The 14782-nt window shown below is 40.8% G+C and overlaps 1 protein-coding gene across 2 annotated transcripts in view; it reads left to right on the top strand.

Moving 5' to 3' along the window:
* Positions 1–568: 568 nt before the first annotated feature.
* senp3b (SUMO specific peptidase 3b) overlaps positions 569–14782 on the top strand; it is a 30712-nt gene continuing 16498 nt past the window's right edge. Inside the window, exons 1-4 of one of the 2 annotated variants that reach the window (XM_030723344.1) lie at positions 569–740; positions 3212–3337; positions 7705–8394; positions 9180–9293. In XM_030723344.1, the coding sequence (XP_030579204.1) occupies positions 3250–3337; positions 7705–8394; positions 9180–9293 (892 nt within the window). In that variant the 5' untranslated portion in view covers positions 569–740; positions 3212–3249. Of the gene's footprint in view, positions 741–3194; positions 3338–7704; positions 8395–9179; positions 9294–14782 lie in introns of both variants that reach the window. The other variant, XM_030723343.1, reaches the window with a different exon arrangement.

Here is a 14782-nt window from a genome sequence, read left to right as displayed (position 1 = left end):
AGAGCCAGAGGCAATGAGCAGACCCCCCCCCCCCCCCCCTCCCCCGCAAGCCGGCACCCCCAGCACCCCCAGCCTGTCACTGCTATTTTTCTTAATATTTAATAATGCCACAGTATTCACAGTATTTCACTGTCCTATAGTAATCATGATCTATAAATAAACAAAGCAGCAGTGATGGCTCATGCAACATCTGCTCATATATTAAAGAATGTAGGTGGTAAATCCAGAAACAGCAGTGAACCACAGCGCAGCATCAGCTGCTTGATATAAATTATTATGTGCCTCATTTCTATGTAAGTCATTTTCCCATGGTACACTGCTACATCAGAACTTTAACCCCTGCAAGTGTAGGGAATTTAAAAAAAGCCTTTTTCCTCTTCAGGAATTATATGGGATGATCATCGTTTTTGTTGCAGAATTCTTCCATAGATTTCAGCTCAGGATTATTTGAGTGCCACAGTCTCTCCCAGGCTGCGTCTCTGCTATGGGCTAAGAAGAATCTACATTCCAACCAGATGGAGGTAGTAAAGCGCCCAACAGCTGTTTTCCCAATCGTCATCAACCAAAAGAAGAAGAGGGGGAAAGAGGGGGGGGAGACGACTACCCCACACCTGATTTCATTGAATGAGGTTCAACACCAAGTAGCATTTGTTTGGGTTCAATATTTCTACAGGCAGAGATACGCTCATATTCAGTTAGAAGAAGTTGGATATATATTCATACAAATCTACAAGTCAAGGGTAAGCGTGCAGTTGCAACATTTAGCTAGATAACAAACACACGCTAGGCGGGCTATCTTTCGCTTAGCATGGTATGTGCCTACAATTCGCTTAGCTAGCTGAGGACAACATGGTTACAGCTAAAAGGCTAGCCTGTACAGGCAACAGATAATTGAAGGACTCTGGAAATTTGAATAACTACAGTTTATTCGTAATGTTCGCATGGTGTCCATAGTTAGTGTTAAAACGGGGTTTGCAGTTGGTGTGAGCTTTATTCAGTATTATTTGGTTAAACTACGGCAGCGATAAGCTAACTCTTAGCACTCACGAGCTAGCCTTGGTATAGACTATTTCCTGCAGGAGCGCTCCTAATAGCAGAGTTTTATATATATGAAAAGACTGCAGAAGACACAGGCCATATACGATTGTTCAATTTTTAAAATCTTTATTCTTCCAGGTAAACAGGTACACTCGTAGCTGTGTGTAGTTCCTGCCGTCTTTGTCAAAGCCACTGGCATCCCACAGTTCACTGTGATGCTGGCAAGATAAACTGCAAGTCTCTGACATCAGTGTGCAGGATAACTAGAGCGGCATGGAAGGACACTTATTTTGTGTGTTTGGAGCGTGCGACAGCCTGTGGCTCTCAAACATTATATGAAACAGACAATAAGTGCAAAACGGTTTCAGCTCATATTGAAACACGGTGTAGCTGTAAAATGTACCGTGGGGAGGTTTCAGCTCGTCATTACTGCCTTTATATTCTTATATATAAAGAGTAAGTTACTTATATTTTACAGTAGATGTGCCAGAATTAGCTTTTGCTCCAATACTATGTAATACCAAGTACTGCTCTTACTGCCCTTTGAGTGCACATTATGACTAGAAGAGTGCTAACATTTCTAATCATAAGAGAATTACCATTATTTATACTTTTTATTGGCAATAGCAATATCATGTAATGGAGAAATATTTATCTTTTATAAGCTGAAGTTGCCGTTTGTAGGCTACTTCACATCTATTTTGTAATAGCACAAGTTTTTTACATTGTAAAATGAAAGGCAAACATATTACAAATGTCTCAGCTTTTATAGAACTATCTTGATGCTGGTCAGCTTGATTTTTAGACATTTCAGTGTAGTTTTGTAAGGATGATATATTTTAAGAGGAATACAGATTATGTCGGTACAAACAAACCTGCTATGAATGGATCCAAAACAGATCCAATTGGGATGAGCTGGGACTTGACAACCAATTTGATTGTTGATCAGTGTGTCACAGGTCAGTTTGAATTAAGCAGTTATTCAACAGTAACGTGCAGTAAATGAGTCTGATAGCTGCATTTCTGTCCACAAAGTCACAGCTACAAAGAGATGGACTATATAGATTTTATTCTGATCTGATTATAAATTTGTGACATTGTTACTGTCTCTATCTTTATGTTTACCCTCGAGGGTGACAACTCTGTGTGTGCGGTTCGATTCCTGGCTGCTCCAGGCTGTGTGCCAAAGTATCCTTGGGCACAATACTGAACCCCAAGTTGTTCTCCGATGCATGTAAATGGTAGACCAAAAGCACTTAGCTTAGTTTCATATGGAAGTGTTTGTGTGAATGGGTGAATGTAAATGTGTTGTATAAGCGCTTTGAGTGTTCAGAGTAGAAAAGCGCTATATATGAACTAGTCCATTTACCATTTTATGTTGCTGCACAATGGGAGAACACCTCTAATTTCATTATCTGTGACGCATAATTATAATAAAGCTACTCTATTCTATATGCTGATGACTGAATGACTGTAAAAGTGCTCATGTCAGGTACACAAAGTAACAAACTAACTGGGATTTCAGTGTGTGTAAAAATATAAACTTCACTCCCGTGTGCTTTGACCACAACTTTATGAACGAGGAAATAAATTGGAGTGTCAGTGTGCTGGTTCAGGTGCAGCAGGTTTAGTTCACAGAGACTGTTACCCTGATAATTGACTCAGTGTTGAAGTTAACTCTTTCTGGAACAGAAAACTACTTTTTTCCTCAACGCAGGGTTCACAAGCTCAGATTTGTTAGCTAAACCTGCTTCCTAGTATAGGGCCCTGGTGTTGTTGCAGACAGTGCTGAGCGTATTGTAAATAATGTTCAGCCACATAAACTATGTGATGATACGGTTCTAAATTATCCAAAGCCTCTCGTTTCTCCATTCAGTATTTTAATCCTAGTGTTGCAATAGAAAAAGAATTCTCTCTAAAAATATGTATTTTCCCTTTTTTCCTCTGTAGTACTACATCTGTATTAAAAAAAAAAAAAAATTTAACATACATTGCGTGACACCAAAAACAATAAACTTAGGACTGTCTTTGCTGTGACAGCAAGCAGGGACTGTCCCATGGTATATTGTAATGTCCACACTTTAAACAAAAGTATAGACAAAAAATGTTTTTGTAAGTAGTTTGTAAACTGACTGTATGTTATCCCACCATTGCAGACTGTGTGTATTTACAGGTGACGAGCTGGCGCAGGTTGTGGGTTGTCCTTGGATAATGCGAGACAGTGGCGGTAGCCTAGCCCAGAATCGCTGGCAGAGAGACCTGGGTCTGACCACTGTGGGGCAGGACGCTGCAGGAGGAGGTTGGCAGTTACTGTTAATGCTTAAACATCCTAAAAACAGGGGTCCCTAGAAGTCTAGGTAGTTTCCAGAATGTGAAGGTGGGTGGTGTGTCAGAGCAACATCCAGCCAGCACTCTAGGTTTCCCACATGAATATTACAATGTAACACAAATAATCAATCTTATTAATGTCAGCCGTCAGTGTTTTAATGATTTGGCTGGTTTATGTGACAGCATGCACACATACAAGTTTGTATATGTATTACCTGCATACAGTACATAAAACTCATACACTTAATAAGAATGTATAAATTGTCCAACGTAACATATGTTCCCCACTGCCTCCATGGCCAGTTGATCACCATTTACTGGCCTGTACTTGGAAAAAAAAAGCATGTTATTATATTTATTCTCTGTAACTTTATCTGCTTAATTATTATATCAGTGCATATAGGACAATTATGCAATGTAATTTTATGTGTAATAAGCCACTATTAGGACACAAGGCTTGCAGTAATTTGAATAATTTTGCAGGTGTGAATGAGCCTGGTTATTAGTGACTAGTGGTGCTCATACATAAAGCATGTTTTACTTTACAGCCAGTTTATATTGAAGTTGGTGCTGTGCACAAGTTCTAAGCATTTAAAGAAGGGTGAATTTAAACACAATGCCATGAATTTTTTTTTTTAATTAATGTGTAGTTCAGTAAACAGGTTTGTGTGTGGTGTCACCACTCTCCTAACTTTAAAATGGAACAAAGTCTTGAAGCATTCATTTACAGTTGTGGTCAGAAATTTACATACACTTACATGGTAATTTTGGGCTTATGACGATTTCTTTGAACTGTTGTTTTTCCAGGGTGAAATTACTGTACATCATGCATCTTTAATGACTTTAAAAAGCAAGAATTGGGTGCACAGGTTTGAATTTTTATTTTATCTAATCCACACAGGGTCAAAATTATACATACAGGCTCAAATATATGCATTCACTTCACTCTTTGAATAAGAGGTGCTAAAGGTTATATAATGTCTTTTAACTTGACAAGGCCAAGGCTTATTAACTTTTCATTAGTGATCATGATTGAGTACAGCTGGGAGTTTTTCTTTGTCAGCAGGAAAAAAAAAGATTTACACTGCTCAAAAAAAAAATGAAAGGAACCCTTTTTAATCAGAGTATACTATCAAGTCAAGGAACAGGTGGAGACCACAGACCACCATCCTCATCTTTTCTGTTTTCACTAGATTTGCATTTGGCTGGGGGTCTGTATGACCCTACAGGGGTTCAGGTATCGCCTCATCCTTTTACCAGGTTGCACAGGTAGACCAGGTCCTCTAGGATCGCACATCAAGACATGCCATTGGCAGAAGGTTTCCTGTGCGTCCCAGCACAGTCTCGAGAGCATGGAGGAGATTCTAGGAGAGCTGGACAGGGCTAAAGAAGGTCTTTAACCCATCAGCAGCACCGGTATCTGCTGCTTTGTGTAAGGAGGAACAGGATGAGCACTGCCAGAGCCCTACAATATGATCTCCAGCAGGCCACTGGTGCGAATTTCTCTGACCAAATAATCACAAAAACAGACTCTAGTGGGCTCTGTGCTCACAGCCTGGCATCATGGAGCCCAATTGGCATGTGCCATAGAATATTAGAATTGGCAGGTCCACCCCTGGTGCCCTCTACTTTTCACGTTAGAGCAGGTTCACCCTGAGCACACATGACAGACGTGAAAGGGTATAGAGAAGCTGTGGAGAACTTTATGCTTCTTGTAACGTCATTCAGAATGACCAATTGGTGGTGGGTCAGTGGGACGCACAGACCTCTACAGGCTAGGCAACAGCACCCTATCTGCAATTAGGTATCGAGATGAAATTCTTGGATCCATCATCAGACCCTACAGTAGTGAAGTTAGTCCTGCGTTCTCCAATACCCGTCCTCGTGGCGAGAGTATGCAGGTAGCTCCTGGAGGTGGAATGAATTGATAACCACTGACTGGCCCCCATGATCACTTGACCTAAATCCAACAGAACACCTCTGGGGCATTATGTTTCAGTCCATCTGACTCCACCGGTTTGCACCTCAGGAGCTCAGTGATGCCCTGGTCCAGATGTGGGAGGAAATCTGCAAGTACACCATCCATCGTCTCATGAGAAGCATGCCCCGATATTGTCATCCATGCATACAAGCATGTGGTGGCCATACAAAATACTGAGCACCATTTTTGAGTTATTGCAATGAAATTTTGCCAAAATTCCTGCTGGATAATTTTTTACTTTGATTTGCGGGGTCTCTTTGGATTCAGCCCTCTGTAGGTTGATCATTTCCATTTCCATCAAACGATGTGGCACCCTTTTTTTCCCAACACATTACCGAGTTTTGTTTTGAGCAGTATAATTGACAGCGCTTGATGATTGACGATACTGAGAACAATGGGAAAGTCCAAGGAATTCAGTGAAGATCTAAGAAGGAGAAGTGTAGATTTATACAAGTTTGGAAGGTCTCTTGGAGCCATTTTTAAACAGCCACAGATTCCAAAAGCATTGGTTCAAACAATTGTCCAACACGCACCACTTTGTCAGGGAAGACCCAAACTGTCACCCTCAGATGAAATTAATTTGGTTAGGATGTTCAGGAACAAGCTATTTGGCCACAATGATGAGGAGTAAAGGTGAGGCTTTCAAATCTAAGAACACTTTACCAGCTGTCAAGCATGGTGACAGTAGCATCATGCTCTCTGGCTTATTTTGCTGCTGGTGGTACTGGTACATTGCACAGAGTGCAGAATTATGCCAGAAGCTTGTTGATGGCTTTCAAAAGCATCTGGTCATGGTACAGTTTGCTAATGGACATTTAACCAAATATTAGAGGGGGGTGTACATATATATTTGATCCTGTATGTATAATTTTGATCCTGTGTGGATGAGAGAAAATCCAAAATAAATTCAACTTGTGCACCCTTGCTCTGTTTTTTTGTTTAAGTGATTAAAATTGCTTGCTGTACAATCATTCTACTCTGGAAAAACAGTTCAAATGAATCATTAAAAATTTCACTTCAAGGTGCTTTATATTCTAAAGTAAAGACTTTACAGTAATACAAAGAAAACCCCAGCAATCAAATGACCCTCCTATGAGCAAGAACTTGACGACAGTGGGAAGGAAAAAGTCTGGAAGAAACCTCTGGTAGAAGCAGGCCCATCTGCTGTGAATGGTTGGGGGTGAGGGGAGAGAGGCAGGACAAAAGGCATGCAGTGGAAGAGAGCCATGGATTAATAATAACTAATAATTAAATGCAGAGTGGTGTATAAACACAGAGTGAAAAGAGGTGAGTGAAGGGAAAAAAAAAAAAAAAACACTCAGTGCATCATGGGAACCCCCCAGCAGCCTTGGCCTATTGCAGCAGAAGTAAGGGAGGGTTCAAGATCACCTGATCCAGCCACGACTATAAGCTTGATCAAAAGGGAAAGTGCTAAGTCTAATCTTAAAAGTAGAGAGGGTCTCTGTCTCCTGATTCCTAGCTGGGAATTTGTGCCACAGAAGAGGGGCATGAAAGCTGGAGACCGCCTCATAGTCCCATTCTACATTTAAATACAGCAAGTAAGCCAGCAGTCTGAGAGAGAAGCGCTCCATTGGGGTGATTTGGTACTATGAGGTCTTTAAGGTAAAATGGGGTCTGATTATTCAATACCAAATTTCAACATTAAATTACTGAAGTAGACCTCAACTGTCCAAATAAGTGTTGAGTTAATAACAAATCAACTTGTTTATTTATGCAAGTATAGTACTGAGCAGTCTCTTCATCCACTGCTCATTTCATTATATTTTGCTAGTAAAATAAAAAAAAAAATAGGTGTAGTGATTCATTGAAACATGCAAACATAAATGAAAATGCGCTATATAAGACAAAAACAGAGTTTGTATAATTCTTACAAGTTTCAAAGTAAATATTTGGTATGACAGCCTTTATTCTTCAACACAGCCTGAGCTCTCTTAGGCAAGGCTTCAGGAATAGTTCTCCAGGCTTCTTGAAGGACACTTGAAAGCTCTTGTTTGGATGTTGGCTGCCTTTTGTTCTGTTCTCTCTCAATTCGATCCCACACTGCTTCAGTAATGTTGAGGTCTGGGCTCTCTGGAGGCCACGCATGTTCCATTGCATGTTTTTTTTTTTTTTTTTTTTAAATCCAGGTATGCAGCCCTAAACCATGGTAGAACCTCCATTGTGTTTTACAGATAGCAAACCACACTCTCTGTACCTAGATACACATTTTGATTTCAAAGCCTAACACCATGTTTGTCTTATTTATCACCTAAACCCTGTTAAATGAACTAAATAGTATTTAAGGCTTTGGCGCCATCTGCAGTTAATGGATAATCACTTCTCATGTTTGTGTTTAGGTGGGATTCCTGGAGACCACCTCATAGTCCCAGTGTCAGACCACAGTGTATCTAGCCCCATGCACCTTAGATTGGACCAGAAAGAAAAAGTGTGGACAGGTGAATATGTAGATGAAGAGGAAGATGTAATAGGTGGGATTGAGGCAGTGGGTGATGAGGAAGAAGTAAACAATCTTGATGGTGAGGAGATGGGCAAGTTTGAGGGGAAGAGTTTGGAAAACAATGAGGAGGAAGAAGTTGAAGAGGACCGAGACCAGGAGGAGGTGGAGTGGGAGATGACAGATTTTTCTTCCCAGTCCTCCCAACACCTTCATTTGCAACAGCACCATCATCATGGACCAGAACACAAGGAAGAAAAATTTGGTGAAGCCACTGTAGATCATGCAATCATCCAGGCTGAAGCAGGAGACTTGTTCAGGTCCCACCTAAGCAGGTACAGGGCTCTGAGAAGACTTGGGCGTTTGCAGCGTTTGCGATCCCACGGAGGTCTTGGGTTTCGACTCGCCCAGCACTGGAAGAGCTGGCGCCAGCGGGCCCGGTGGATGTGCTCCGTAAGACACAGATGGAGCCACAAAGGGCAAAGACACATTCTGTATGGAAAGCAGAGAAGACTAAAACGGTATCACCAATCACCATACAGCAATGAGGAGTATGATGGCAGTGATGACAGGCTGACAGAGTCTGACGGAGGTACGTATGCTTCTATAAAATGCTAGTCAATGGGAAGAGCATCAGGGCTTTCAAATTATGCCGGTGGCAGGCGCATTTCCCACCTACTCCCCCACTCTGCGCTGTCTACTTTTTGAATTTTCCTAAAAAAAAATATTTTGCGGTGTCCGCCGTCTCCATTTCCAGCGCCATGTGGACGCACGTGGCAATATTAACATTCTTTCAATCTGAGCCATTTGATTGGTTCACGACTGCCATGTGAGTATTCAAATCGTCTGCTGCCATCATGGCTTCGGTCTCTGCTACTTTGGCATGCCCCCCTGCTACTCCAAAACAATTTGAAAGCCCTGTAGCATGCATTAAAAATGTATATTTTTCTCATTGGCAACAAATCAAATGGGGGACAAAAAGAGAACAATAGCAATGGCAGCACTTTTAAAATGTTGTCATTGTACTTGAGTTGCCAGTTTTACACACCTTTGTGAGGAAAGCCCACAAGGCATTTGAGATAAATTGAAAAAAGCATTTTTGTTTGTTTTTTTTTACTAAATATCATTGGTATAAATTGCTCTGTGATACCAGCTGTGTGACAGTGTAGCGATGGCTTTATTAAAGTTCATTTTAGCCCTCAATATTCCCCCACTCCCCTGACTTTTTTTTGTATATTAATTTTTTTAAGCTTTTTTTAAGTTGCAGTTTAGCACAGTTAAGTTATTGTTAAGCAACATTTGATCAGAAATGGCTATTTTTGGAATTTGGTAAAAATATTACCTTATAAATATAGTGTAATTTATTTCCTTTTGCAGACAAGCAGATAAATGGCTGTTCTTCAGAAAAGCAGGAAGACAGAGCAACACTGGAGGCAGAGGCCCGGCCTGCAGAGCTGGCCCTTACCGAAGAACACACACGCTGTGTGAATGGTATGTATCAAATATGAATCCTTATAATGTTTTTGGACTGCTGTGGCAGTTGTTTGCTTATATTCACATTTGGTCAGATAGTTCTTAAAATAAATGTCTACCAGATTTTAATGGATAAGCTGGGTCTATTAACATTAATTTTTTGTGTCATTTGTCATATATTTGTCATTGGTTCAGAACTACCAAAACAGTAGGCTGTCATTATCAAAGTCTTCTGAGAGACTAAGCCAAAAAGTGATTAATTTGGATGTGGATTCACATTAGAGGTAGACAATATAGCCTTAAAATTATGTCATGATATTTCAAGAAAATTTGTGATAATGATATTTCTGACAACATAGAACCAAAATAGAGAACTTTCATTTATTCTTGCAGATTACAGGCAGCAGCATTTATAAATGTAAGTAAGTAAAGTGCATTTTCCATTTGAGCTGCTGTCATTGATGGCACACTATAAAGTGTGCACTCTAGTGAAACAAGGTGCCAGCAGCAGCAGGATTATATTGCAGTAATTGTGACACAGTATTATATCCCTGGAAATTTTATGTAAAAGTGTAACATAACAGCTTAAAACTTTAGTTTAACAATAACTAAAATATTAACTTGTCAGGAGCCTGGTTAATGTTGTTACATAATAAAACTGAAAAATATTATCTACCTGAGATGATGTATCTTGAGTTGAATTTTTAATTTTTTTTACCAGCTGCTTGAAACCCTGCTTTTCCACTGTGTAACCACATCAGCAAGTTCTATCCAACATTTGCTCTTCCTGTCATACCCTACTTCACCCCATGACGGTGAAGCAGGGTTGGGGTGGGGGGTGTTGCCTTTGTGGTGAAGCGGCACGACGGCTATATGTACACAAAAGACGGTGGAGACGTTTGGTAGTCGCTACCTGCTAGCGTATGCTAACATAATTTCCTTGTTCTGCCGTGAGAATAAATCCAATGTTCAACATATGTTCCGCGTGACTTTTCTCCCAGGTCGTTCGTGACCCACCTACCAGTGGGGCATGCCCCACAGTTAGAGAACCACTGCTTTAAGGTATGGCCAGGAGACACTGGTGACAATAAGGTGCAGCCTTTATGGAAGAGGAGCATATGGTCTTTTACTTCTGCTGAGATCCCTGTACGCTTGCCCAACAAGAACTCCTAACAAAATTCAATGAGCCGATACGAAAGCAGGTCAGAGTCAAGGTCAAATTTATTTATATAGCACCTTTAAAATGGAGATGACCAGAGTAATGTACATTAAAAATACATATCCCCTAGAATAACACTTAACCGTAATTTGCGGACCATAAGGCGCACTGCATTATAAGGCGCAGTATCAATGAACGGGTCTATTTTCATACATAAGGCGCACCGGGTTATAAGGCGCACGATAAAAGATGTAGCGTGTCAGAAGCGTCAGGTAAGTCGAACTTTATTCAACTCATTCACAATAACTCCGAATATTGTTCAGTTGTAACAAATACAAAAAATACGCTCACATTTTAAATCATTCATCTTCCACAAATCCATCAAATTCCTCATCGTCAGCGTCTGAGTTGAACAGTTGGGCAATTTCGGCATCAAGCATGCCGGGTTCCCTCTCGTCATTATCTGAGTGAGTCTCATTTTGTTACTGTTTTGGTTGCGGCACACAGCAACCATTTAATTGTTAATAAAAGGGCAACTTGCTGGCAATCTCTCACCATCTTCTTCAACGTCTTAACAGAGGCTACAATATATTCTTTATTAATGAGGATAAGAACAAGTCATTTTTTTCATTTTATATATAAGCCCTTAATAAATCCTGTGCACCAGTATATTTACTGATATAAGCAAAAAAAAACCATTAAAAAAAAAAAAGGAAATGTCTTTTTGACACAACACTTAAACCTGAAAACTCTGCTGTCAGTGTGTTTTGTGTACATACAGCTCTCGTGCTGCTCGTACGCTGTGGCATCGCCCGGTCCTCTCTTTGGCACAGAAGGGGACAGCACACACACCCCCGGACCTCGATTCGTGCTTTAGCAACTTTTGAGACAGCCGACAGCAAGTTTTGTTACACAAAAGTTGGCAACTCATTGAGAATTCAATGAGGCCTTTGAACTGATATGCCAGACCTGAGGCCATATCGCTGCAGACCACGGAATGGTGCAGTGGTGTGGATACCTCGGCCATCGGTGGTCAGACGGCAGCGCTCAAACACAGACCGAGCGACATTTTTTTAACTATTTGAAAAGCGTACGCTGGGTGTTGCTCCCCTCCCCAGTCGTACGCTTTGTATGCTCCGGAAAATGTCGAAATTTGTTAAGGGTCCCTCACAAAAGTCGCACTAAAACATTTTGACAGATTTTTGAGTGCAGTGTACCACATAAAATTGGTTAAGGGTGAGTATGCACAACAAGAATTCATACATAAGGCGCACCAGATTATAAGGCGCACTGCCGATTTTTGAGAAAATTTAAGGATTTTAAGTGTGCCTTATAGTCCGAAAAATACAGTAAAATCCAAGATAAGTAAAATAAGACAAGTAGGATAAAATGATGTGGAGAGGTAGATTATTCCATAGTTTTGGCACTGCTGTTGCAAAAGCTCGATCACTTCTCTGTTTTAATCTAGTGTTAGGCTTCCCAAAGAACAACTGGTTAGATGACCTCAGAGGCCTTACAGGCATGTGACCGTAAAGCAGCTCAGACAGATAAAAAGGTGCCAGTTCATTTCAGACTTTCAAAGCAAGCAATAAAATCTTCAAATCAATTCTAAAATGGACAGGGAGACAATAAAGGGATGCTTTTTTAAAAATTAGAATAGCGTTTTTATTGTCACTGATAAAAAATGCAAGAACAATGTTAAAACAGTGAAATGCAGTTTAGCATCCCCTCTGCGGCAGTGATTTAAAAAAAAAACTGCATATGCAAAACAATAAATAAGTAAAAATATGGTAAATTAAAGTAAATATATTAACATTTTTATTTTTATTATATATTAAAATTTTTTCATACCAGCTAAAAGACAAGCTGCCAAATTCTGGACCAACTGCAGGTGGCGCACAGATGATTGTTTTATACCAACATACAGGGAATTACAGCAGTACAGGCGGGAAGTGAAAGGCATGAGTAACTTCTTCCAGATCCTTTTGCAGGTGATAGGGCTTAATTTTAGCAATCACTCTGAGGTGATAAAAACTGACTTTAGTGACAGCACTTATTTGTTTTTCCATTTTAAAAAAGCTATCAAAAATCGCACCCAGATTTTTTACATACAACCTCATTCTTGCTTCAGTTTCCTAAAGATTCAGTTTAGGAAACTGATCCTCATCCAGGACTTAATGTCTCTAAGACAGTTCTGCAGAGGCTCTCATGGACCTCTGCTGTTCAGTTTGAGGTGCATATACAGCAAAGCAGTGGAAATAAATGCTTTCTAAAAATAGAGCCCAGAGGCAACATATAAAATGAAATAAGAACTGGGCTCACAATAGACTCTAAGGTACTCCACAAGTGAGGGCTGCTGCTGGAACAATCTCCTAGATGAACCGAGAACCTTTTATTAGATATGAACCAAGTCATCAGCATTTTCTGTATTTAACAGCTGTGCATATGATAAGATCAATAACAGAGGCACGGCGCTGATTAGGCCCCCCTGTGCTCCTTCACCTCCCCTCCTCCTGCCTCCCCACCACCCCCCTACACACACACACACACACACACACACACACACACGCAGGCACAACAAAAGGTGCTCCAGCGCATGCTTTCAAGAACGTGTTCAATGGCAACTTTTTTCATCTGATATACAAATGAAATAATACTTTTTTTTTTGCTTGTGATTGAGCTGATCATCTGCTGTAATATGTGACATAGAATAAAAGCCTAAGTAGGGTCTCCGTACTAATCCCCGACCCCGGATATGCGGAAGAAAATAGATGGATGAAAAATAAAAGCCAGCAATTTAAATCTTGTATTTTATAATTCTATGAATAAGTGAGATCTGCACACATGAACACAGTAAACCTTAGGTGCAGTGTGTGTGTGTGTGTGTGTGTGTGTGTGTGTGTGTGTGTGTGTGTGTGTGTGTGCGCGTGTGCGTGCGCGCACAGGTTTGCCATTGATTCCAACTTCATGTTCTAGACGAGAGAGAAGGATCTCATAGTTGACAGTGTCAAAGGCAGCAGGCAGGGTTAGAAGCACTAAAACTGCAGGACTACCAGAGTCAACAGTTAAAAGCAGATCATTAAAAACTCTCAAGAGTAGTCTGTGTACTGTGATGTGATCTAAAACCTGACTGAAACTTCTCCCTATAGTTAGATAAGGGTCTATAGTTGGAGAGAACAGTGGGGTCAAGGTTCTTCTTTTTAATTATAATAGGCTGCACAAACAGCATGTTTAAAGGCAGCTGGAACACAACCAGATGCAAGAGAGCTGTTAACTGGTTCTTATATAGAGCTGAATGTGAGTATGAATGGTTGTCTGTCACTCCGTGTTGGCCCTGCAACAGGCTGGCGACCTGTTCAGGGTGTACCCTGCCTCTCGCCCTATGACAGCTGGGATAGGCTCCAGCCCCCCCACGACCCTTAACAGGATGTGCGGAAGCGAATGGATGGATGGATGGATGGAAAAAAAAAAAAAAAAAATTTCCACACAATGCAGGACAGACCTCTGCTTGGTCAACATCACAGTGGAGGTCAGCTAATGAATTAAAAACACTAAAAAGAAATTGAGGCCTTTGACTTTTACTGTAAACAATATTAGAGAAGTAAGCAGACTTTGCATATTTGACTGCTTTCTGATATTCTCTAAGGAGACATGGAGCTTGTCCTTTTTCTACTTTCTCTCAGCACGTCTGCACTCATGTCTGACAGTGTGGGTTGTCTCATCCAGCCAGGGCTGAGAGGAAGATTTAGTGCATTTGATTGTAAAAGGGGCAGTACAGTCCAATACAGTAGTGCAGGTAGATATAAAACAGTAAGGTGCTCAAGCAAAAATCCAAATTGCTCAAGTCAGAATTTTTAAAAGCAGTGATAAAATCTATAGCACTCAAATGGTTAACTATGCGCACACTTTGAGCATAGGATCGGTGTATTCTAGACCAGGGGACCGCCGTTGTAAGCAAAACAGAAAAATGGTCATCTGCATCGAAGGTGAAAATTTTATCGAGCTGAGATGGAAGGATTTTTGAGCTGGTGTAGAGAAAATCTGACCCTCAATGTCAACGAGGTGAAGGAGTTGATTTTGGGTCTACATCACTGAGGATCTCTCCTGGAATCTCAGCACTTTATTGGGAGGCTGAAGCAAGTGAGAATCCCCCCACACATCACCACCACCTTTTACAGGGGCACTATTGAGAGCATCCTGGCAAGTTGCATCACGTCCTGATGTGGCAACTGGGGTCTGATTGAGAGTAAGACTAAGAGGGTAATTGGGGTCTTACACCCTTCCTTTGAGACCATTTTCAAGGACGGATCCAAGAAGAAAGCCTGCTACATTGTAAGAGACTGCTCAT

The sequence above is a fragment of the Archocentrus centrarchus genome, unplaced genomic scaffold (genome assembly GCF_007364275.1).
Source record: "Archocentrus centrarchus isolate MPI-CPG fArcCen1 unplaced genomic scaffold, fArcCen1 scaffold_24_ctg1, whole genome shotgun sequence".
Classification (NCBI taxonomy): Eukaryota; Metazoa; Chordata; class Actinopteri; order Cichliformes; family Cichlidae; genus Archocentrus; species Archocentrus centrarchus.
This window is presented reverse-complemented; position numbering and strand designations above follow the sequence as displayed.